The 26,080-nt window shown below is 37.7% G+C and overlaps 1 protein-coding gene across 1 annotated transcript in view; it reads right to left on the bottom strand.

The window, feature by feature from the left end:
- ush2a (Usher syndrome 2A (autosomal recessive, mild)) overlaps positions 1–26,080 on the bottom strand; it is a 241,331-nt gene that overhangs the window by 28,742 nt on the left and 186,509 nt on the right. Inside the window, exons 55-60 of the mRNA XM_067367352.1 lie at positions 18,686–18,793; positions 18,291–18,474; positions 12,684–12,841; positions 9,160–9,318; positions 8,716–8,878; positions 5,471–5,825 (exon numbers count right to left, since the gene is read on the bottom strand). Coding sequence (XP_067223453.1) covers positions 5,471–5,825; positions 8,716–8,878; positions 9,160–9,318; positions 12,684–12,841; positions 18,291–18,474; positions 18,686–18,793 — 1,127 coding nt within the window. The remainder of the gene's footprint in view (positions 1–5,470; positions 5,826–8,715; positions 8,879–9,159; positions 9,319–12,683; positions 12,842–18,290; positions 18,475–18,685; positions 18,794–26,080) is intronic.

The following is a 26,080-nucleotide window of genomic DNA, read 5'->3' as shown; positions in this document are numbered from 1 at the left end:
TTAATACATCTCCCATCGCTGGGGTTCTCATGGGGCTGCTGAGCAACATCTGGAAAGATCAGGAGGGGGAGAGAGAGTAAGAGAGGCAGAGAGAGCAGTGGAAGGTGTGTACAGAAAGCAGAGGGAAAAGGCGATAGCGTTGAGAAGAAGAGAAAGCGTGAGAGCGAAAAAAAGGAAGAGGGAGAGGGAAAGAAAGAGAGGAATGGATGGGACGGGTCTGGTGCTGGCTGTGACTGGGCCTGCCTAATCTCTCATGTAGGCTTGATAAGTGTTCGGTAATGAGGGGCGTCTGCACACATGGTGAGGGAGGAAGCTTTTGGCGGCTCAGACCGCCTGTGCTCCGTAGCCTCATTCAGTCCCGTCGCCATGACGTCCACATTAATCACACGCACTGGCACGAGGTACGGCACACAGCACAGCCAGGGATCAATAGCAGCCCCACCCACCAAAAAAAAGGAGGATTGGGCATGCTCAGACCACAGAAGATCACAAGCTCTCCTCTCTGCTGAAGAGCTACTGAACAGTATTACACCATCTGCTCCACGATCCGACTCGTCTCCACATCCTGCGTGTCTAAGCAATGATTTGTAAATCTTAATCAAAAATCTAGCACAAAAGTCTTTTACGACTGATTTGATACCTACAGTATGTTTACTAGTCAGGGCTCAACGAAGATGACACAAGCATTCCAACAATGTTACAATCACAGCATAAATTTGGTTTTAATCTTATTAAGTATCATATTTGATACACTGTAAGGCCTCTAAATTATTAACATGATCAAAACTTTGTTAAAAACCTGTTGTACACAATCTACTACATGCCTTCTCTCGTTTTTTACTATTTTTAACAAGTAAAAGGCATTTTAGTATAATTCTAATAATGTCCTGCTTTAGGTCATAGTACACTTTTTTTTGTGAAATCTTTACAGATTTTTCTAAAGCAAACATAAGAATAACTTTTATATTTTTAGTAATATTTCAAGATGAACTCTTACTGTACTGAAGCAACTTCAAATTATTCAATTATCCATACATCATTATTTATTAAAAAAAAAAAGTCAAAATATAAATATCAAACATGATACAGCAGGCTTTTGAGGAAGATTTATTTGAACTTCTTTTAATGATTATTGTATTGCATTATGTTTTGCCCCCCACAATAATAATAATAATAAAAAAAAAAAACTACAGAGCTTTTATCATAAAACTAAGACAACATTTTGGGAGATATAGAGTGACAACTGATATTTATAGGCATTTTATGTATTCTTCTATACTGTTTTAAAGATATAATAGAATTTCATTACAAGCTATCAGAATTTCATCCTACTTTTGGCCATATAAATATCATATTTTTGCTCAGTTTGGGCCTCCATATAAAATTGAGGTGTTTTTTTCCTCCTTGAGAATGAGCTCCATATTCTCCTATATAATACTATATGTATGTATCAAATATGATATATGATATAATTTATTAATTTATATATATTTTAATATAACTACATTATTAATTTTATTTCTACATTGTCAGGGTTTATCTGTGTTTTGGTTTTGGAGGGGTTTATCACATCTTTGTTTTGTGACCTAGTTTCCTTAGCTACTCATTGTTTGATTATCTGTCATACCTGATGTTCATTTTGTTAATTATTGTGCTCTTGCATTTAAGCCCTGTGTTTCTTTCAGTTCATTGTCTGTCCTCAAGGTTGGTTGCTCTGTTCACATTTCTTCAAGTTGTATGTTTTGTTTCTATTAGATCCTGCCAACTTTTCTTTATTGCTGCAACCAGCATTAGTGATGCAAAGTCAGAATCCGGTTCTTTTCAGACAGTTTGGCTCAATGAACCGGTTCAAAAAGCCGATTCATAGGTTCCTGACATCATTATGCTATGACGTCACTATGCATTTCTTTTCTAACAACTTAGTGTCATGTTATATCAATGAAATGTTTAAATAAGGTCATTTGTGTCAATGCATACTGAAACATTCAAATAAAAAGTTATTTGTATGAACGCATATTGCTGATTACCTTTCATTCACTTAATGGAGTTTGTGGTCACAGTTTCATTGGATTGCGGATCCTTTATGTTGGATACGACTGAGGGTACGACTGACTAACATTGATTAGCCTACATCTTGGATAAGATTCGCAACTACAACACACATATGCATGCACAAACGCAGATATGTTCTACATGTCTAAAGTATATAAAAAAAGAATAAACTCATTGATTTCACTTAACAACTTAATCTGCACACTCTAAAAAATGCTGGGTTAAATATGGACAAACCCAGGGATTGGGTTGTTTTCACCCAGCCATTTTTTCAACCAATTTTGGATTTATTTTTTTTAGCCAGCAATATATTAATATAGTAAAAGGCATGTTTTTGCTCACCCCCAAATAGGGGCGAATTTGTGGGGTATTTTAAGCTGAAACTTCACCAGACAAGAGACTTATATTACATCTTGTGAAAGAGGGCATAATAGGTGCCCTTTAACCCAACATGCTGGGTTTGTCAATATTTTACCCAGCTTGGGTTGTTTTTAACCCAGCATTTTTTACCATAGTAAAATTTATGTACATCTCTCGACAAAAAGGTTTTTGCAGGTTTTAATAAAATGTTTATTAACTGCATGGTATCGTCAACTCACTCATCAGACTCCTCGGTAATCCTCGGCAAACCTCGACAGCTTGTTGAACCGGCTCAATCAGTTCTTTTTGAGTCAGGCGTGCTACTTCGGCTTGTGCGTCTTGCGTCATCAACCCGAAACTAAAGTTCGATTCAGTTGGATTACTGAACCGGCTCAATCGGTTACTTCCTGAGAACCGGTTTCAACCAGCTCAAAAGAACTATTCGTTCAAGAACCAAACATCACTAACCAACATGTGATATACATAAAAACTAATGCAAACCAATTATTTGTTTAAGGAAAACCAATTAAAAAAAATAAAATATATAATTTGTATATTGCTGGTTGAGTTTTTTTCATTGTTAGATTGAAAAAGTGCACACTAGGACCAAGAACTACTGTTTTTTTCTTTTCTTTACATAATCCTTCATTCTCAGACATAAAAACTACTTCACTCCACCAGAGAACATTAACCTGTAGCCACTCAACAGTTGGCAACAGCGAAATCAATATGATGCCCCACTGCAGGCCAAGTATTGACATGGCAGGCGGACAGCTGATATAGCACAAAGTCAGTGTGCAAAAAAAGATTCCGCAGGATCGATGGATTATAAATGTAGCTGTGAGAAATTGCACTAATACCCTCACTACAATTTCCCCGTGGCAGACGTTATGCGATTGGACAGTGTCTTCAGCAGATGAACATGGGGAAACTATGGGTAAATGGGTATGGGTAAATTAAGCTTTATATTCTAAAATCCTTACTTTAAATAATAAATTAATAATAATTCATAATAAATTAGCCTGGTTTAAGATGAATATGAAAAATAAAAATCATGGTTACATATAGTCAGCAAATATGATTCATCATTACACATAATATATGCATTTAGCTCCTTTATAGTAATGGTTTGATATTTGGTGCTGCTTAGCTACAGACCAAGTACATTTATGATGAATGCTCATTTTAATATCTAGAAATCAAAAACAGAAAATACTAGTCCAATTTCTCAAGCAGCTTTTATAAGTAACAGAACATTATATTTATTCCCAAAAATGTATTCTTTTAAAATTCACTTTTACAGTTTTTCTATTCATAAAATTACTATAAAATTAGTAAAAATGTACAATTTGCAAAATGATAAATTTGCGTCAGCCATTAGGAGGCCAGGGTCATAACTCAAGAGGGCTGAGGACACATGGAAAATTAATTACAAGCTGATTAACTGCAAACTGACGTCACACGTTCACCACTGAAGCCGACCTTTGGAGGTCAAGAAAACCTGAAAGGACTGCCAAGAGAATAGAAGCGGAACTGTAAATTACTCTCGAAGAAAAGAGGGGTGCTGATAAAAGGCCTATCCTGGATGACGTTCATTAATTGCTATCAAAATAATTAATTTGTCTATTAGGCAAGCATCTATCTGGCGCTCTGTGGGAGAAGCTGAACTCCTCAGTGGGTTCTGGATTCCTTCCCCTATGGTGTTGCTGCTATCAGGGGGCAAGCTGGCTCTGTTCACACTTGTTTTGAACAGGAGCTCAAGCTGAAGCCTTTAATTTGGCCACGATGCAGTTGTGAGCATCTGCGAGGAAAGCAGCACACTATTTTTCCTCGGTGTCAAACACGAGAACGCCATGAATCACAGCAGCTACTTTTATAGGTAGAGACATCAGTGGATGAGGAATCTGTTTAAACATGCAAGCAATGGGCTGATCACTGATGGATGATCTCAGACAGATGCTGATGCTAGAGAATGAATAACTTCAGGTGTTAAAGCTGAACTGAGAACTGTAATCCGTTATAACCAAAAACACAACAATGGGTCAGTACACACTTAAAGAAGGAAGTAAAACTAAAAATAATAAAAATAATCTAAGCAAATAATATAACTATAGTCAACTAAAGTATTCAAATATAATTTCAGTTCGAATTTTTAACTGAAAGCCTGAAATGTGTTTTTAGACAAAGGTGTTTTCTTAAATGACGGATTGGTGCAAGTTATCACAAGTATTTTATGTGTTTATAAATTTACACCATTTAAAATTTGGTAAGATTCAAGGGTCTTTAATATATGTTTAATGTTTTCAATTGTGATGGCAATGCTGAATTTTCAGCAGCCGTTACTTGAGAATTTAGTGCCACATGATCCTTTAAAAGTCTACTGTTTCTTTTTTGCATAATTTAAAGGGTCTTTGCTTATCTTACTGACCTCAAACTTTTGAATAGTATTGTACAAAATTTAATTACAGAACTGCATTTATTGTGTTTAGAATTTTTTCTGTCTAATAAACTTTCAAAATTGATTTACTGTTTGAATTTCACTGAAACGTCTATAATAGGCTGTTTAACTGCCATTTTGACAACTTACCCTATTTAATGCGACAAAATGCTTTGCTATTTGTGTGTTTAATAAATATAAAAATGATTCCCCCCCCCCTGGGTAACAACACTTAAAATATTCAACAGATTTTTTGTAGTGAAAGGTATGTGCCCATATATAAACTGACTTTCTAAATCCAACCCTCATAACTATTCACTTGCTAAAAACCTGTGACAAATAGCCTAGTCTCCCTTTTATTGTCTTATATATCTAATATAGTAGAATAGTTTTGTCGATTGATAATATTCACTGATAACAATTTCTTTGATTCTGGTTTTTCTCTGATAATGGGAAAAAAGTGATGCCTCTTCATTTGATAGATTTGTGCAAAATCTTTTTTGTGGGGGCTATTTCATGGCCCATTACTCGTTTTTCTTGCTTCTTTGAACATGGAACATTTTTAACTTATCACACAGTATATGGACAGAATACCAAATTGATGGAAGAAAAGAGTATTACCAGTACTGTAAGAGCAGTAACAGTTGTGGAGTTGAACGTAGGATCTTTGGGCAGTTTCTGGTACACCACTCTGTACTTGGAGATCACGCCGTTTGGTATGCTAGGCTGGGTCCAGCTCAGCAGAAGAGAGTAGGCACTGGCGGGGTGGGCCGAGGGTGCATCCAGGCTCTGTGGTTCTGCCTCTAAGGTGCGGACGGAGGTCCATGAGCTGGAAATGGAGCCTTTAGAATTCACGGCGGTGACTCTGTATTCATACTCGCTGAACGGTAGAAGGGAGTCTGAAGCATCAATGAACTCTAGGGGACCTTCGGTCCAGATGAACACCAGCAGCTCCTCCTGAGTTCCAATTGGTCGTCTAGAGGGAATATAGTTTAGATTCTATGAAAAAACAGAAATACTTAATTTACCAAAGAATGAAAGACAACAAGAACATGACAAAACGGCTTCTTTAAAGACCCAAAATATGGCTCTAGTTAAAATTTAGGCCCAAAAACAAACAAATCCAGGAGGGGTGTCAGAGGAAGGATGCAGAGATGAGGAAGAGCACACGGAGGAGGTGAGGGGCAGGAGCAGAGCTCTGGGCTTTGCTCAAGCTTCGTTAATTCTTCCACATTAGAGGCCTGGCTTCCATGCTGCTGGAGAAAATGACATTCACCGCTCTAATGTGGCCCCTGCCAGCCCCACTCGCACCGCAACGGCCTAATCTCACCCACCGCATTAAAATAAAGCCAAACAGAGACTGGCAGGGGAGAAGAACGTCTCACACCATGACGCTAAACTACAGCACACAGCTGCGATGAGCAGTCTGTTCCACACACATACCGACACTGCATCTGGAACACAAGACCTTCTGCTTCAGGAAGTCAGGAAGTAAACATAGTAATAGGTATTTTGTTTTTCATACATTTGGGTTGATAAATGCATGTTACTTACGGTGTAAGTCATGACAAATTATGATATCATTTTGTCGAGGAAATTAAAAGCCAGGATGAACACAAGATTTGAGTTTTACAATGCTTCTATTGTCTCACCAGCATCTTCTGCATCATCTGCATTCATGCAATATGAACACGGATGTATTCTTAGGAACTGATTTACAATAATTCTGTAGAGCAGTCAAGGACTCTCCCAGGTAATACCTCAGTCTCCTGTGTAATATAAGTTAAACGTGTAGAGGACAAACATCCCTGAGGTGGGGACACTCACTTCACAATCTCAGATAACCTCCAATGAGCTGAATACATACACAATAGCACATTAAACCGATTACATTTAGCGCAGCGCTGATCGCCGGTATTAAGATGAGCAGATAGAATAATACACCAAGTCCTTTAAGCCACGAGTGAATTTGCTGCCCCCTGAATGTGATGCATTTGCCAGAGTTTATCCCGCTCCCAAATCAGGGCTAAGATGAAATCCAGTCATACGTTTGTCAGAATGCCCTGGCATCTGTGGCTATGCTAATGATATTTTCTTAAGATTTATGCGGGCTTAGAGTGATCTGACCTTGCATATGAATGACACTGGTCAACAGCCGTGCTGCCCTTGACTAAAACCTTATGCTGTTGCTAACACACACACACACACACACACACACACACACACACACACACACACACACACACACACACACACACACACACACACACACACACACACACACACACACACACACACAATCGCACACTGATGCCATAAACACTGTTTTCACTGCCATCCTTAGAGCGAAAACGTTGGGAAGACATCTCAATTTATGGTTTAATCTGAACCATTTAAAGTCAAAACCTGAATGGTTAAATTGCCATTCACTATGTACTGCAATAAAGGTTCGAGCTAGGCCGGCTGTGTGGTTTCCGACCATAAGGGCAATGATGGCAGCGTAATGATAGAGTTGGCTACTCCCCGGCACATCGCTCCCTGTTCTCCTTGAAGGATGCCTCTGTAACAGCAGAGCAAAGCATTCTGATGTGATCGTACCATGTCAGTCTTAGCTTTATTCCCTCTGTGCGGGGTGGAAGCATCATGGCATTCTGTTTCATATTGCTCTCAAACGGCTCTGAATGTGCCTGGAATAATCAAAGTCAGCAGGGCAATGTCATCTTCCATTTAGAGCTGCCGATCAGCCCCTCTCTCTCTCTCTCTCTCTCTTCCCTGCGCTCAGATACCACAGTCACTGATATACAGCTGATATCCACATAAGCACTCCTCACTCTATTCTGCGTTTTCTTGCTGTCAGTTGCACAGGAAGTAGAGAGGAAATGTTGACAAGTGTAACCAGCAGTGATTGGCCTGTTCACCTCAAGGTCATGGCAAAATTACTGTTTATGTTCGTCTATGTTTCCGGTCTTCCTTTCAAACATGCCCTGACATGGACTCACACCTACACACACACACACATTTATCCCGATGCAAGCTCTGCACTGACTTTAGCCTGACAGCATCCTTTTATGAAAGTGCATTTTGATAGAGGAGTGCTAGTTAATAGTACTGGTTAACGTCCACAAAAGAGCCAAAATATCTGTTCTACAGAGGTCCTAGGCCTGTGTGATCAACATTATTCAATTATTGACAACTGGATGTCACATTGACTGCAATGGTTAAAAAATATATACACTGAAATCATGCATATATAACTTGAATATGTAATAACTTGAATTTATTACTTCACTCAAGCTGGTGATTCTTTATTTTTTCTGCTAATAAAATATTTTTACTCATTGACAAATCCGCAAATTTAGTATAAAACTTAAAAGTGAACATTACTGTGCCAAATATTTTCTTCCAAACCTTAATGTCTTCATTTATATCGGGGTTTGTAGATCCCTAGTGGTTAGTCTTGTCAAAAGTACCAACAAGTTGAACTTTGAACACTGTTGAGCAGATCTGTAAACACCTCTGATTGGCCTTTGTGTTGACGCGCTCATCAGATATGTCTGTGATTGGCTGCAATGATCAACGCTTCCAAAACATGTTGTAAAAATAAATTAATGATGCTCTTACACAGATACACACAGGAGCATTTGAAAGTAGCCGTCTATCAGCGGACAGAAGCCTGCTTTCAACTGCTTTCAAACGCTTTCAAATTCAAACTTCCATGTGCTTTTTAAACGATCCCACGCATTGATCATTGTTGCTAATCACAGACATATCTGATGAGCAAATAAATAAAAATAAAAAAAAATGTGATTTTGGCATAAAAAGACAAGTATGTTTTGTTGGTTAAATGTGAGATTGAGTACTTGTACCTGTATATGAAGTAGTTAGTGATGAGGCCGTTGGGTTTGTGTGGCGGACTCCAGCGGACCTCGATAATGGTCGCGCCAGCAGCAGTGAGAACTGGAGGGTCCTGAGCTAAAGGTGCATCCTCAGGGGTCTGAACAGACACACCCTGTCCCACACCACAACCATCTGCACACATACAAATATTTCCATGAAAGCAGTGTGCTATACGATACATAGGTAAAGCTGATACAACATATTCAAATAGATATAAAGAACACAGTGTTTTTTTTCCTGAGTGTAGACGGTAACATTTAGGAACATTAATTGTTTCCAGAGGCATATACTTCCAAATTGACTGATTGTTGTCTCCACCTAAGCTGAAATGTCTACAGAACGTCCCAATCGTCTCATTTAATTTTCTTGTCTGACTATTTAAAGTGTTCAGGTTTCATTGGGTAGGTGAATACCTGGCTGGCAGGCCTGTATTTGAATGTGGTAGATGGTGTAGGGGTCCAGTCCTTGTAGTAGCATGAAATGCTCTGGTCCAGCAGGGCGGACGAGGGGCCGCTCAGTGCCTGCATTGAGCAGGACGTTATATTCCAAAGGAGCACTTAAATTATACACACCTAGAGGAGCAAAAAGAAACAGAAAGTCACATTTGCCTGCTTTTACTAACTGATATCCAAGGCCATCGATAGGAAATTAATCAGCTCACCCTTTTCACAATCGCATTCGCAAAATATGCAAAGAGCAGTATGTTTGTAATACAGTGCAAGGACTGAGATACAGTGGATCTGACACTTTGGGAAGCTTTGCCCTTGATTCAACATCCTTCTGGGCAAGCAGGCACTTCCCCCAGTTCGTCTATCCCACCGCTGTCCGAAACACACAGACATGCACACGTTCTTTGGTAATGCATTTGAACTAAAGAATGTAGAGTCCCGGCATCCACGCTTTGTTAATATTCCCATCACTAGCGCCTTTCATAATTTACGGCAACTGGAGGCTGATAGGTTATTCAACATTTATGAGACCTGAGATGTATTCAGAACGGGCTGATTATCTTTACAAATGAAAAAGTTAAATTATTCAACTTCCTTCATTGCCGTCTCCCTGAGCAGATGTAGTCTTTTGCCTGAGACACAAAAACCCGCTGGAATTAGACGGTGCTTTGATCAAAGCATCCTGCCTGAGAAGTTCAATCGCACAGGTCCCTAAGTTCTATTATTTACAACTAATCACTGACTTTGGAGTTTTTGCACTTTCAACTTGAATGAGAGTCTAATAAGAAATAATGGCACAAAGGAAAAGAAAAGGAACATGCTATCAGATCTGATCCATCAAGCACAGGTGCAGCTTAAAACTGTGCCCGTTTCTGCATTCGGACTTAACCAAGCGTGAGATATTGTAGTTTGAAGCCATAGATTTTTTCGCTCGCCTCTCTCGGAATGAGTCAATAAAAGATCCGGGCTATGTAAATGTTTTCTGTGGGTATCAGGGCTGTTTAAGGGCTCTTATGGTGTAATTGAGGTTGTTTAAGGGGATCCTCTCACAGGAGAGAGGCATAATGGGGCAATAATAGCAAAAGATGGACCATCTGAGGCAGACAATCAGGACCGCTTGAATGTAGCCTGTGAAATCACTCTTGAGTGTGTGAATATGCACGCACACGCTTAAACACCCACCCACCCACACCTTCTTGAGGGAAACCAAATACGTGCACGCAGATTTGGAGAAATTTGCAACACATGACCAGGTGAATGCATATACACTGTTCTAACATGCTAAGAGTATCTCACACATATGTGAAACAGATGGGCTGGGTAGTCGGTCTGAGCTTACACAAGAGCAGTGTGGGATGTCTATGAACTACCACAGCTTAAACCACAGGGGGAGAGAGAGAAAGAGAGAGTTTGCATTTGCTCTCCATGTGGGAGAACACTCGGCCCACATGCACAGTGGGATGTGCAGATGAGCCCGGTGCTGCAGTCTCAGAGTGTAAACAGAGTGATTGATTGATCGGTGGAGGCCGGTGGGCTGCAGTCTGCAATAGAAATGATAAGATCATGCAGGACACCCCAGCAATGACAACTCACTCTGCATCACTGGGCTCAGCTCAGCTCAGAACTGTCGCATGGACCCCCTTCGGAAAATGATTAAGACCTTAAGTTTAAGTTTAAGACCTTAATAACATGGGATAATGAATGGTCTCAAAAAGCCGATATAAATAGTAGTTAACTACATTGACACTATTAAAGTCAGCATGAAACGCAAGTTGCAATAGTCTCTGAGTGAAACGGCTACTTGAACATTCAAAAATGTAGGATGGGACTTGATTTTGTCCATTGGGAACTGACTGGATCGTTAACATTTGCAATTGCTGTGATCTCATATTAGTGACAGGTTGTCCCGCCCTTGCACCCGTAAACATCATCAGAGAAGAGAAGAGATGTCGAAGAGGAAGTTAGTTTGAATAAAGATTACGAGGACACATGAATTAAAAAAAAAAAATGATGTTCACGGATAAATAATTTATAATAAATACTGCAATATTCCATAAAAATAAGAAATGTCAAGTTACACACACATGGCCGATCACATGAATGTAAGTATTGTGAGTCAAAGTCATAGGGCCACCAACTGCCAGCAGGAAGTGTGCAGAAATCGCTCTCTCATTTTTATCTGATTCACTTCAAACTTCATCAGTATAATGTAAAAACATGGCAGACCTGAGAAAGGATTCTTGATGTCTTAAATACTGTTGCCATGGCAATGCATCAAACTTTAATAATATTCTTGGGTGTTTTTGAGGTTCATCATATTCGTCAGCCAGTAGACATGGGCAAAGCCTTAAAAACGGGTATGGAGAGGGAGCTCTGTAGCACCACCTTTTGAGAAAAGTGGGGGGTTAGTTTTACCTACAGTCACCAAAACTTGGTACATATATTGATCTCATCAAGCTGGACAGCTTTCTAATTTACATTCATTAGCTCTGATCAACATGAATTAAGATATTTTGGTTTAAATGTGATAATTTTTAATAATCATGCACTTCATTTTTAACTCCTCCTACGGGATTCATACGATTCAAACCAAACTTTCTGAACATGGTAGCAAGACACTGAATGTTAAATTGTGAACGGATATTGGATATCTCAAATGGTGTTTGATTAAAGTGAGTGATTAAAGTAATGACAAAAAGGGAAACAGGAAGAATCTCATATCTTGGCATAATTCTTTTACATTTACCCAGTTTAAATGCATATTGCCCATCTTGCACAGTCGCCCGAAGCCACTGGGGCTTGGGCCCATCATCGATGCATGCAGCTATATTTTTTATTAGTTTCTTTACAACCGTTTAATAAAAATACTTTGGCAAAAATGTGGTAGCAATTAAAAGATTTTAGAGATTTTTAGAGATCTTTTAGAGAAAAGATTTTTGAGATTTTGACTGTGCTATCGCTTTCATTGCTGTACAGTTTCTTGTAAAAGCTGCATGGGTGGAGATTCCTCCATCTAGCCTTCAGAGTACAAACAAAAAGCTAGATGTCAATTAATAATTATGAAATAATGAATATATCTATGCATGCACAGAATTGGTACACACCATCCAATACCTGAACTTATCCTCAACTCCACAGCAACATCGGAGAAGGAGAGAATGAATGAGACACGATTAGACAGTGATGGGAGAACACACGCAGGTGAAGGGCGAGCGCATCTCAAACAACTCTCCTCTAAATCACACTAGAGGTAGGAAAAGCTGTCACTTAGGTTTGAATGTTAATTGATTGGTGGGACCCATCTACGTCCGGCCCGTACTGATGCATGTACACCACGACCATGTTGGGCTCCTGGTAAATTACACACAACGCCACTCGTAAATTCTTGCCCCTGTCCCGTCACTCTCGCAGGCCCGAGCAGGGATAAATCAGCCTTGCGTGAGTGCTAAATAGAGAGGCTGCATAGTGCATTGGGTTGTAAACATTACCTGGGGGTGACCAGGCAACAAAGACGGAGCGAGGGCCGTGGAGGCTGACATTATACGGAGGAGGAATCCTTTCCGGGGAGGAGACGGGGGTCTGAATGACGTATCTATCACTGAGACTGCTCCCGCCGCTGGTGGTGGCCTCCAACTCGTACACATATCTGTGAAGCAAAGATGGATAGAAGATAAATAAGTCAACTGCGAAACTAAATTATGCTATTAGCTTAAAAGTCTCCTGTCACAGAAGTTAAATTTGCCTCTGTTTCAGCGATTCTCCATTTCAGGTGGGAGCCGACATTGCGTTTAATTATTCATTGTCCGCGAGAGAGGCGGGTGCATTGATTCTGTCACTAAGCCATGTCTTTCACAGCAAGCATAGTTTTGTTTGAGATTGTGCGTCTTTCATCAGAGTTCTCAGAATTGAGGCACGAATGCCAGTGTAACAAACCAAATGTTATTTAAAATTAGGAATGGGAGACCAAGCTAAAATAATACTAGCAAACAGCAGATAGAAAAAACAAGCTGACTTGGTGACTTGATTTTTTAATCTGTTCTTTTATGAATTAAATGAAGCAATTCACTACAATAAAAGTGTGGGCAAACATATCGACAACAGACCTTTTTTGCTAGTGAAATTTCGCAACTGTGATTATATATGCGGGGGAGCAGTTTAGGAGAGAGTATACAGGACAATTTAAAATTTTATTTTTTGGCGGTGCTGCCTTTGTTGTGATAAGATAGTATAGAGTGGACAGGAAGTGTGGAGAGAGAGGAGGGCGGGATCAGAAAAGGTCCACGAGCCGGGACTCAAACTCGAACCCGAAGCGTAACGGCACTATATGGCGACGTGCTGCCCACAAGGCTATCGGCGCCAACGTGTGCAGTACAATTTGACATTAAAAGCAGCAACAGTTTTGTCATGTTTCACTGCTGCTTGTTAAAAAAGTCCCTCTGTAGTCAATAATTGTATCCCTTTGAACTCATCTTTGAGCACAAAAATGACATATTTAAAGTTTTTTCCTTTTTTTTGCCTTAAAATAGCTTGAATGTAACTCTACACCCTTGCCTTATTTAGTATACGTGGTTCTATGAATATGCAGATTAGCCCCGCCTCCACTCGCTCACACCAGTTCAGAGATCCACACGTTGACGTGATTGGTGATGTCAGAAACGCGATTTCAAAACGTGTTTTTGAGACTGTCTTTGGTTCATGCAGTTTTAAGAAGAAAATAGTCAGCAATGGTGTTGACTGAGAATTTGCACATGGTTTATCTTAAAGTATATTAAACACCACATAGACATATAAACAACATTAAAAGCTTGGTTTTCACCACAGGGGGTCTTTCACCACACTATCACTACAAAAAATCCCTAGTTACTGTCAGTTTTAAACAAAATGTTTTAAATTTAAAAGACATAATTTTTCAAAGAGGATTTCACCTGAATGAATGAATGAATGAATGAATCTTCAATTAGCCGACTAGTCAGCTGTTGACCCTCATGAAATTTACTATTTTATTTCTAATACAAATGGAGAAAAGAAAATGCTCAGATGACTATGCCTTCTTGTAATTCTGCTTTTACATTATACTTGATTCATTGGAAAAGTCCCTGCTAGATCGATATGGTGTGATACTATTTAACAGATGACATTGTTAATGCAATGCTGATCAGCCCCTCCACTGTGATCTGTGACAGGCGTGACAGATGCTCTGAACGGACATGCATATAAATAGAAAGGGAAGTGTATGTGTGTGTGTGTGTACGTGCATGTATTAACGCTTGATGTGGGTTATAAAAACACTCTGTGGAAGGCTCTTTTAAGACATACATGACTTCACAAGATAGATTTACCTTTTAAACAGAGATGGGTGTCAGTGCAAAGGTGTGCATTAGCAATGTATGTGGGTCATGTTCAACATTAAATGCTTTTAATTTGCCATAAACTCCATAGCTAGCCATTAATACCGCCACATTAACTATTGTTCCAGCACTATCCCTTTAAAATAGTCACATCAGTTATTATATACTGTGCTCATCATGTGCAATAAAAGCATTAGCGATATTAATCAGAGAACATGTTTAAAACACACTGGAGAACAGCTGTGCATACCGACGCAGGTATTGTGCCGTTGCGTGTATGTTGCATACTTTAAGTCGAATAAACATGATGTGGCGCATCAAACGAGGTGGCAAGCGGCTAACCTGTTTCCCTAGAGGGAGAAAGGTTAATATTTCACTCGTCAGAGAGACTTTCTACGATGGTGAGGTAAGTGACAGCTAATCAACATTGTCATAAATAATCGATGAGCAGTACTGCCCCCCCCCCAGCACACTGGTTAACTGTTTCCCACATCAGCCTATAGCCTCTCTGGATAATGAACCGCTCGTCTGCCTTTGTAATGCTCCTTACAGACCTAAATTGGAAGAAGAAAGGGAAAGGGAAGAGCACGGGAGAAGGGAATGCCTTTTGGCAGGTCATCTGGAATTACGGCAAATTAAACGTCATGGCTATCCCCTGCTCTCTTTGAAGCTACAGTATATAAACAAAAGTAGTCGAGGGACAATGAGAGGATGGTCTGGTGACACATGGTTTTGACAGTTTAAATCAGTGTGGAAGATATAGATTTGCATGATGAAAAAGGTTTAAACACACACTCTCTCGTTCTCTCTCTCTCTATATATATATATATATATATATATATATATATATATATGTATATATACACACACACACGTGAGAGAATGCAGTGAACAATCTACGAATCACTGATTGTAAAGTAATGAAACAAACAGATTTATCCTGTATCTTAAGCAGCTTATGAGAATGAACCACTGCAAATATTTACACAACATATTGCACAAACTAACCAATTATTTTGCACACACAGCGTCCCTGTGTGCATTTTTTTGATTACAGCCAACCAACAGATTTCACAGATGCTAAGACTGGATATATTCATGAATAACGAGGCATTGACAAAACAGCTGAATTTCTACAACATTAAGAAAACTATATTCTCATATTTATTTATGTACATTCTTAAGTATACTGTTTCTGATTATTCAGCACATTCTAATTTTTCATTTTAATTGATTTGATACAATTATTTATATCTTTTAATTACGGTAGCATACCAGGGACGTCAATTTACATAAATTAAAATAATTGATTATTGTTTAAATGAATTGATAATCGTTCACCTTAACCTCTTAAATCTGAAGTGGGGGGCGCTACTAAGTTTTCATGTTACTTAACCACTTGCTTAACCAACACTAGGTCGTTTTAAAGCTAAGAAGGTGGCTTGACAGTTAAAATAGGGATATGACCATCACTTTAACAAGTGCTTTTAAATTTGCTGACATATTAGAAGTGCTCTATTTTCACAGTGTGAAAAATTACTGCTTTACATGAAAATGTGATCTGTAAAATCATTGTTTATAACAGATAGACATCTGTCATATACAGTGGCAAGAAAAAGTATGTGAACCACTTGCAGAATCTGTGAAAATGTGAATAATTTTAATAAAATAAGAGGGATCATACAATATGCATGTTATTTTTTATTTAGTACCATCCTGAGTAAGATATTTTACATAAACGATGTTTACATTTAGTTCACAAGACGAAACAATAGTTGAATTTATTAAAATAACACCATTTATAAGTATGTGAACCATTGATTCTCAATACTGTGTGTGGTTACCTGATGATCTATGACTGTTTTTTTGTTTTGTGATGGTTGTTCATGAGTCTTTTGTTTGTCCTGAGCAGTTAAACTGAGCTCTGTTCTTCAGAAAAATCCTCCAGCTCCTGCAGATTCATCAGTTTTCAAGCATTTTTGCATATTTCAACCCCTTTCCAGCAGTGACTGTATGATTTTGAGATCTGTCTTTTCACACTGAGGACAACTGAGGGACTCAAACACAACAATTAAAAAAGGTTCAAACATTCACTGATGCTCCAGAAGGAAACATGATGCATTAAGAGTGGGTGAAAACTTTTGAAGATGAAGATTTTTCTTATTTTGTTTAAATATCATTGTTTTTCATTTAGTACTGCCATTCGGAAGCAACAGAAGATACTTGCATGTTTCCCGGAAAAAAAAATAAGTACAATTTACCTTGATATTTGAATTCAAAAGTTTTCACCCCCGGCTCTTAATACATCATGTTTCCTTGTGTTGCATCAGTGAATATCTGAACCTTTTTTAATAGTTGAGTTTGAGTCCCTCAGTTGTCCTCAGAGTGAAAATCATTTAGTCACTGCTGGAAAGGGTTCAAATATGCAAAAAATGCTTGAAAACTGAAATTACTGCAAGACCTGGAGGAATTTTCTGAAGAACAGAGCTCAGTTTAACTACTCAGAACAAACAAGGGACTCATGAAAAACAGTGGATCATCAGGTAACCACACACAGTATTGAGAATCAATGATACACATACTTTTGAATGGGACCATTTTAATAAATTCAGCTATTTTTTTTTGTCTTGTGATTGTGAACTAAATGCAAACATCTTTTATGTAAAATATCTTACTCAGGACAGTACTAAACAAAAAATAACATGCATTTTGTATGATCTCTCTTAATTTTATGAAAATTATTCACATTTTCACAGATTTTGCAAGTGGTTCGCAAGTGGTTTTTCTTGTCACTGTATCGTTGAAAAGGCTCAACTAGCAGAATACAAGCAAATTTTTTTTCAGTTAGAAACCAAACTATACCAAGTATTTGTACGCATGTGTATTTTTTTCCATTAATTTTCCCACAGGGATTTAAAAAAAATCTTCATTAAAGAGTTATACGCCATGAACCAAGCCAATCAGCTATGAAGTGAATCATAACATTACAACTTTGGAAAATTTGAAGCAAAAAAATTTGACAAAATTATATATAACAAAAATCTAAAATTTAAAATAAACTTCCCTATGGAGAAAATGAATGGAGTTTTTACTTCCGGAACACGACTGTTGCACTCTATAGGACTTCAATACTATATATAGGATCAAATCGCGTCACAATCATGACACTGTGGCTTCATCCAAAATCGCATACTTCCCTACTATATAGTATGACAAAAGAAGTATATTCGAATTCACAGTACTCATAAAAGAGTAGACAAAAAGTACGATGAGATGTGTGCATACGATGGACACTTTACTATCCCATGAGGCCACAGGAGAGGATTTGTGAATGGCAGTAAAGCGATGTAACTGACGCTAGTAGGTCACATGATAATAACAGCATGGCGGATGTAGTATGTCCTAATTACAATCCAGAATTACAATACAGAACATACTTTTTTAGCAGTCGTGAAGTAATTACTCAGTCTCACTCTCCATCAGCAGTAGAAAAGTTTGGTTTTTGTCCTAACTCAAGCCACAAGGGGAACAGGATCAATGCCACTCTCCAAGCCAACACTGCTGCTCATTAGCTAGCCTCACTGCTCGCTCCTCTTAAAAACTTTTAATGATTTGGTATCAGAGCAGCTCTGTTACTGAAGAGCTCTGTTATTGTAGAGTCCCAGGATTCTTTAAGACACACATAGGATTAGATGTCATCGATAATCAAGTGCTAATGGCTTGTTAAAGATGGCTGATAGATAGAACCTGGTGTTGGGCTGAAGGCCAGCGTCTGTGTAGCTCATCTTTCCTCCGTCACTGGTAAAGACGACCACTCCGTCACGCAGCAGCCGATACCGAGAGAGCAGGCCATTGGGTTTGAGCGGCTGGCTCCAGTGAAGCTCCACTGTTGAAGAGTTCACCTGTATATGCCTGGGCACTGCCCACACATCTAAAGAAGAGAAAACAAAGAGGATAGGCCAGATGAGACAATTATATGTGTGTGTATGTGTGAGTATATATATTATATATATAAATATACACACACACACATAAATATATAATAAGAAAAATACGAAAACTCTGATTATGTATTGAATATCAAAAACAAACAACAATAGTTGACTGTGAGATGATGTTACTGTGATTGTATTTGCATTAACCTGCTGGTGCATCTTCCAGTGTGCGGCCCATAGATGGCTGACTTGCTCCGCAACCAGCTGCAGTGCATGCAACAAGAATGAAGCTGTAATTGGCGTGCGGCTGCAGACCTGCAAAAACAGACATTGCTTTTAAACACCATATGCAACAATCACCTCTTCACGAACATATTTATATGTGCTAATGAATTTTAATAATAAATACAGTTTAATATAATAATAATAATATAATCGCAAAGTATTAAATGTTAATAAAATGTAATATATTTAATACTTAATTTTAATGTATATAAGTTATATAGGTTTTTTTTTTAGGCATAGTTATTTTAATAGTATTTAAAAAAATCTATCAACACTTAAATATGAAATTCAGCTGATAATAACAGCAATTATTAATGTACCTCACATAACAGCAAAAGATAATGGAATTCTTTTGAATGTTTAATGCAATATTACAGCCAATTGTGTGTGTGTATATATATATATATATATATATATATATATATATATATATATAAATAGAAATAATTTTATGTAACACCTCATTTAAAATTGAAAAAGATTGGGCTTATATTATTTAAGCAACAACAACAAAAAATATCAAAAATACAAAATGTACAAGTAATTTGGTATCTAACACAGCACCTGTGACAAAGATGCAGCCTCAGCAGTCAGAACTCTAAATCTGGTTCTAATCCTGAAGCACTTTAAATCTCACTCTAATCCTGAACTCTGCGCACCCCGTAAAGCCGTGCCTGTGTCCGTCAAGCACTGCCTCCACATCTGGAGGAACACATGCACCCGTGCTCCTGTTTGGTATGCCTTACAGCCTCTCTCATTTAACCCAAACACAGATCAATGTTTTCAGAACGTTGAGCTGTGTTTGGGTTAAGTAAAGAATTCTGTTGAGCATACTAAACACAGGGGACAACCGCTGAATATTGCCTTTAAAGCTTCACTTCACACATCGCCATGCAAAACATGTCCAGGTGTGTATTCTAGAAGGGCTAGGTTATTATAGTGTTGAGGGGTAAGTTATTATAGCATTAGGTGTTCAGGAGGGCTGAAAACATTTGCATGTCGTAAATCCAACCTAGTTTAGAGACCAATCTACTTGGGAAAATAATAGGAAGATTACATTATTCAGAAAAAAAGCTTTGAATGATTAGTCAGAATTAACCTCATGGAGGACAGCTTTAGAAATAATATTAGTAAAAGCATTAACATCCCAATTTATTATTATTATTATTATTATTATTACACATAGAAACAAGACTTGTAATAATTTGACAGATTATTTAATTTCACTTTTTTTTTTTTAACACAGGCGATACTATTTTTATGGACTCAAACTTGCATTTGAATGCATATGCTGTCTAATATCAAGCAGGAAGTCGTAATTATTAATATACACATATATTATTCCAGAAAACATTGATCCATTCACAATCACCCTCAGTTACATTTTGAATTCCCATACAAACTGAAGGGGGCACTCTTTGCCTGTTAAAGTCATATGCACCTTTATTATAAACGGCAAATAAATACATATATAAATAAACAGGAGTAAAAAAAAAATCAATCATTTTAGCTCTAACCCTTCTAAGCACACAAGGGCCCATTTGTAGCACACGGCTAACACAAAGTGAAACAATGCCGTAACTGTCATCCAAATTGCTCAGTACAGCACCGTGAGGAAGTGTGAGGTAATAAATGATATAAAAAGGTATTTTATTGACAAGCTGCCATTTACTGTTTGCATTAGAGAATATGAGAAGATGATAGGTGCTATTCCTGAACGTGCCAACCTGATGAGAAAAGGCCTGCAATGCTTACTCACTTTACCTGCCACACTGATAAAACCTCTAAATAATTAAGTGCCCACTTCCTGTCTACAATTACTTAATTTTTTTTTTTTTTTTTTTTTTTTTTTTTTTCCCTGTCTGGAGGGGATTATGAAGCGATCTGTGGGCTCCACGTGTCGGCCAAGCAAGGAGACTACCCCTGATGCCTTTTATAGGATCAGTTTCCTCCCGCTCACGCATAATTTAGGAGGCAGAGGTTCTTCTCTTCTATCAGGACATGGCCAGACCTCTCTGAACCCTGATAAAGCAGCTGCACACGGAAGACTGATAAAGCCAGGTAAAGGGTTTTTTGAGACTGTGGTGCTGGCTAAAACTAACCAGTGACTTTCTACATTTACATAAGATTTTTGCTTATCATGACATTAAGTCTTTCAAATTTTAATTGTATAAATGTTACAAGCTGACAAATTTAGAATCATTTTCAGAGCATTACACTTCATGAAAATCTTCAATCAAGATTTAAACTCTAGTGGGAATTAGAATTAAAAATGCTAGTACTGTATATTAATAAATTATTAATTCATTTACAAATGTCCAATTAAACGCATGGCTTGCAACATAATTTATATAATTGAGAGTAATAATTCCCATCAGTTAATGAAAAGCTATACATATTTTAGATTCTTTGGGGATTTTATACTTAATTTAACAGAAGCTAATTTGCAATGATGAAGTGCATCTTGACTACATGATATTAACTGTTTTATCTCACAGGCATGTAGAATTGTCTCACTCAAATTTGAACAAATAATATTAGTAAATTTTTTATGCAATTTGAACAATCATTCAACACTGCACTTAATAAAAGCACAATTCACACTGCAAAGTTCCATCATGCAAAAAAATAAAATAAAAAATATGGCCTATTAAAATAAAGAGCATTTGAGGTGTAGTCTATAATCTTAATTATGTGATCTAAAAGTAAAATAAAACCTTTTTAAACCTTTTTCTCTCTCACTGCATTTTCCCCAATGTGTTGAAGTCACAGTCAAAACTAATAATGCTTTAATTATTGATGCCTTTCATTTATTTGGTCCATTCATTACAATAACAAAGGGGACAGGAACTGTCTTTGTCACTAGGAGGGCTGTCATATGAAAGGGACGGCTCTCGCAGTGTGTGTGTGAACGTGCGCACAGCTCCTGTACCTACAAAGAGCAGCAAAGAAATGTTTGAACGCGATCACTTTCAATTCCATGCATCACACACAACTTCAATAAATTTCAGTTTTTGATGGTATGGGTAGTAAACTCACATACGCTTTTAAATATATTGGTTCCAAAAAGCAGCAATGACATTGAAGAACAATTTTAGGTTCCCAAAAGAACCTTTCAGTGAACAGTTCTTAAATTTCTTACTACAAAGAACCTTTTGTGCAATGGAAAGGTTTCAAGGATATTAATGGTTCTTCACAGAGCCATAGGTGCCAATAAAGAATCGTTATTTTTGTAAAAAATAGTGTATATAACAAGCACAACGCAACTTGCTCCAAAATTAAAGTTTTCGTCTTAATAGTTTCATAGGTAGGCTTCCAAATAGAAAAAAAGCTCAATCTAATCCAGTGACTCTAATGTGGTGTTTAAAGTGGCGGCTTTGTTGCCACAGAGAAAGCAAGCAGGAAGCTTGAGTGCTTTGGTGTGTGTGTGTTTAATCATGTCAAGTGAGAGAAGGCAGGAAGTTTGGAGGTTTTAAGGAGCACTGAGGTGCTTCCCAGCAGCAGTCGGCGCTGGAGCACAGACGCTCAGGCCGCCCGAGCCGGCGCATGGCACAAAACACTGGTAGGATTTACAGCTCCGTGCAGAGGGACATGAAAGTCTCAACGCGGCTTTAGAGCCTTTCCACAAAGGAAACCCCGAGCAAAGGCATTTTGCAGCCTCTGCCAGCAACTGAACGCCATCGCCGCCACCTCACATCCCAGCCAGCGAGTCCGCCTTCTCCTGCCATCACCCCCAGCCAAGTCTTAAACACGCCACACTGCCAGCCAGCCAAATCTGCCATCAGATCCCCTCCCTCCCCACTCACCCCTGGATGATTTGTTTGGTGCGTGCCGTCGCTGCCAACTTCAGGGCCTTCAGAGGAACAGAAAGAACTTGGAAAGCCCCTTACCGCCGCTGCTAGCTGAAATATCTTTGGTCGACAGCGAGTTGCAGAGGAGCTCCAACCATTTGAAGGTCCCCGCTGATTTCAAGCTTATTTACAAAGATGTGGTGCTTCCCAGTGGCCCCTCTGGAGTGCACAGACAGACAGCCTGTGGCTGAGCGCTGCTGAAAGCAGGGAGGGAGGTCTGAGCTCGTGTTCGGAGAGAAAAACTGAGAACTACACGCCAGGAGATTCCTCACAAAGAACAGCAGCTGAGATATTACGTTTGCTTTCAGTACGACTGAGGTATTTAAACTACACAGACTGCACAGTCAACAGTCTCAAAATGCAAAAAAAGTACAATACATTCAAATAAACAAGGCTGATTTTCTCCTTGACGTCAGGAAGTGAGGATGTCATTCTCTCCGGCGTTATGGGATGTTAGCATTCCCAGAGTCAGCCATCTCTCAGAGGAGCGGCTCCCTGCATGAGATTCATTCAGATTAATCCTGACTGGAAAGAGATCAGATGCTCCTCAAAACGATGTGCCCGACTCAGGTTTGATAATCATGTCAGTGATAGTGTCGACAGGCTGGAGCGAGAAACATTCTTTCTTTTTCTCTCCGCATGAATTATGCGTTTCATATTGGTCTGTAGAGACAGACACTTATAATGCATATGTGCTGTTTGGATAGGAGCCTATTCAAAAAGATAATTTATAAGTAAAAAAAACAAAAACATATTCCACTAAGACAACAAACAAATAAATACATAATATTATTACTGCCAATTGATTACACACTTTAACTGAATTTATTACAATATCTACCAATTATAATAATTATATTAACAGCAGTTGCCTGTATCAATATTTGCTGAGAAAAGCTTCCAAACATTACATTACTGTTGCAGACATTATAAAAAGCGGCTGCAAAATAACATGAAGAAAAAAAAAAATTATTATTGCTTCCACTTGATTATACATTTTTAATTGAATTTAATTACATTATATACTGATTTTAATAATTACATTAATAGCAATTACATGTTATTAATATTTGCTGACAAAAGCCTCTAAACATTATAATTAGTGGCTGCTTTAAGACAACGGGCACAACAAAGTAAAAGAAAACTGAATAACAACAATAATAATAAAAATAACTTTTAGTAAAAACAAAATAACCACAAGTGATACTGCTCAGAGGAAAATGTAAATCTTCCTTGGAAGGATATTTGTGAGCACTTAATCTAAATCCCTCTCTCTGTGTGTGCTGGCTGTTGTGCAGCTGTCCATTGCCATGTGCTGGGCTGTGCCGAGTCGGGCGGCACTGAAAGTGGGAGTGCGCCTTGCGCGTACCCTTGCGGTGGTGACGGATGGCTCGGGGCCAGGAACACTGCTCCTCTCCCAGGCAGATAAAAGAAGCCCCACAAATCAGCGGAGGCCTCAGGAGTGATGGGCAGGCCGGCTGCTCATTGCGGGAATCAGGTGTAAATTCAGTCATTAGATTGCTTCCAGAAACAGCATGCATAAATAAAGGCAGGGCACGTGGAGGAGACATGGCGGATTCTCACTCTCTTACTCTCTCTGCCGCTGCCGTCAGGGCCAGCATGGGGCAGCGTGTAGGGGGCGGCTGCTCTCCGCTGCTAAACTGATTCATCACTCGCCCTCTGACTTTCCTCTTTATTTCTCGCTCTCATTTAGTACTTTCCTTATGTTAAAGTTCAACAAAATCATGAATGTTGCAGCTAAATAGTTTATAGGTATTAGATACAAACTTTTCTAAATCTGTTTTACAGTTCAAAATATATTCAGAGGTACTTAATCCGCTAAGTAAAAAAGCTTTGTGGACTGTAATTAGATAGACATCTGGGAAACAAAAGGCAGTGATATTTATGATTCACCACATGAAATGTTTATTTGAAACAAATCATTAAAAAATAATATTAAAACATATATAATTAAAACTATAGGTTATTGTATACATAAAAATGAATTAATATTATTTATAATATAATAATTTCTGTTATTGCAAAGCTGAATTTTCAGCAGCCATTACTCAAATCTGCAGTGTCACATGATCCTTCAGAAATCATTTGAATATGCTGATTATTATTATTATTATTATTATTAATGTTGAAAACAGTTGTGGTGCTTAATATTTTTGTGGAAACCGTGATACATTTTTATTCAGGATTCTATGATCCTAATGAATGGAGTTTAAAAGAACAGCATTTATTTGAAGTTTTTGTAATTACTTAAAACTTTTTAATTTTTTACCTTTGATCATATAATGTGCCCTTTGTGAATATTTCTTTCTTTAAAATAAATAAATAGAGATCAACCGATGTTGACTTTTTATAACCAATACTGATACTGATTATTTGCATGTTTATGTGCCCGATAACCAATATACAATACCAATATTTATTATTTCAGTTTCTGAAAGCACTGAATTGAATAAAACTGTTTTTAATACTTTTTTTTCTATACTGTAATTTCTGTAATTTCACTCCCTCCTTGCACACATAACAAAGTAAACTTATACATAAATAAATAAAGGGGTTTGAAAAAGTGCATAAAATAAAAAAGTGCACTATTACTTAAATCTCTTTAAATAAAAGCTAATATAGCATGTAAAATATGTAAAATATTTTTTAAGTAAAAATATAGCAAGTAAAAATAATTCTAACAAATGAAAAAAATCACAAAACATTCTAAACAGCCTGAATAAATAAAATAATTAAAACATATATAGCTACTTTAGTGTAGCTTAGTACTCCTAGTACTCTTTTTATTTATAACAACAGCAGTAATATTAAGAATAGGCAAAATACATTCATAAAGTATAATGTTTTCAAATGGAGAACATAAATGATTGGCGAGTCTATCAACTTTGCATGAATAAGCATTCATTTTTAACTACAGTTTTAAAAGGTTTATGTGTTGTTTAATAGACTAAAGAGTGAAAAGAATGGAATACGCTGGAATTTTCGCTGGAATACACATACATTACGCATACATTAGTTGGAAAACGCATTATCAGATAAATAAACAAAACAACAAAAACATCGCAATGATCTCATCTGGCATGTTATCAGAATTATTAATAATGTTTTTGTCAGTCTAGATTATAAAATACCTGCTGACAGAGTGCTGTTTATATCTATGCGTTTACACAGAACTTCTCTCGCTGAGATAATTGATTTCCACATAGCTGTAATTATTTAGATGATCATTAGCGAAATAAAGGTTATGTAGCAAATGTTAATGTAATTTAGGGAGTTGCTTAATAAATTCAGCAGTTTTATTTTAAACATGCACTCATTCATAGCTGTCTTCACCAGGACATGATTTGACGGATCCGTGACCAGATTATCTCAATTTTTTATTTATTTTTATATTTAAGTTTAAACTACATATCAAGCAAGTAACATATCTCATTTGTGCACTAAT

This window comes from Chanodichthys erythropterus, chromosome 18, assembly GCF_024489055.1.
Source record: "Chanodichthys erythropterus isolate Z2021 chromosome 18, ASM2448905v1, whole genome shotgun sequence".
Lineage (NCBI taxonomy): Eukaryota > Metazoa > Chordata > Actinopteri > Cypriniformes > Xenocyprididae > Chanodichthys > Chanodichthys erythropterus.
Note: the sequence above shows the minus strand (reverse complement) of the source record. Positions and strands in the feature narration are given on the sequence as shown.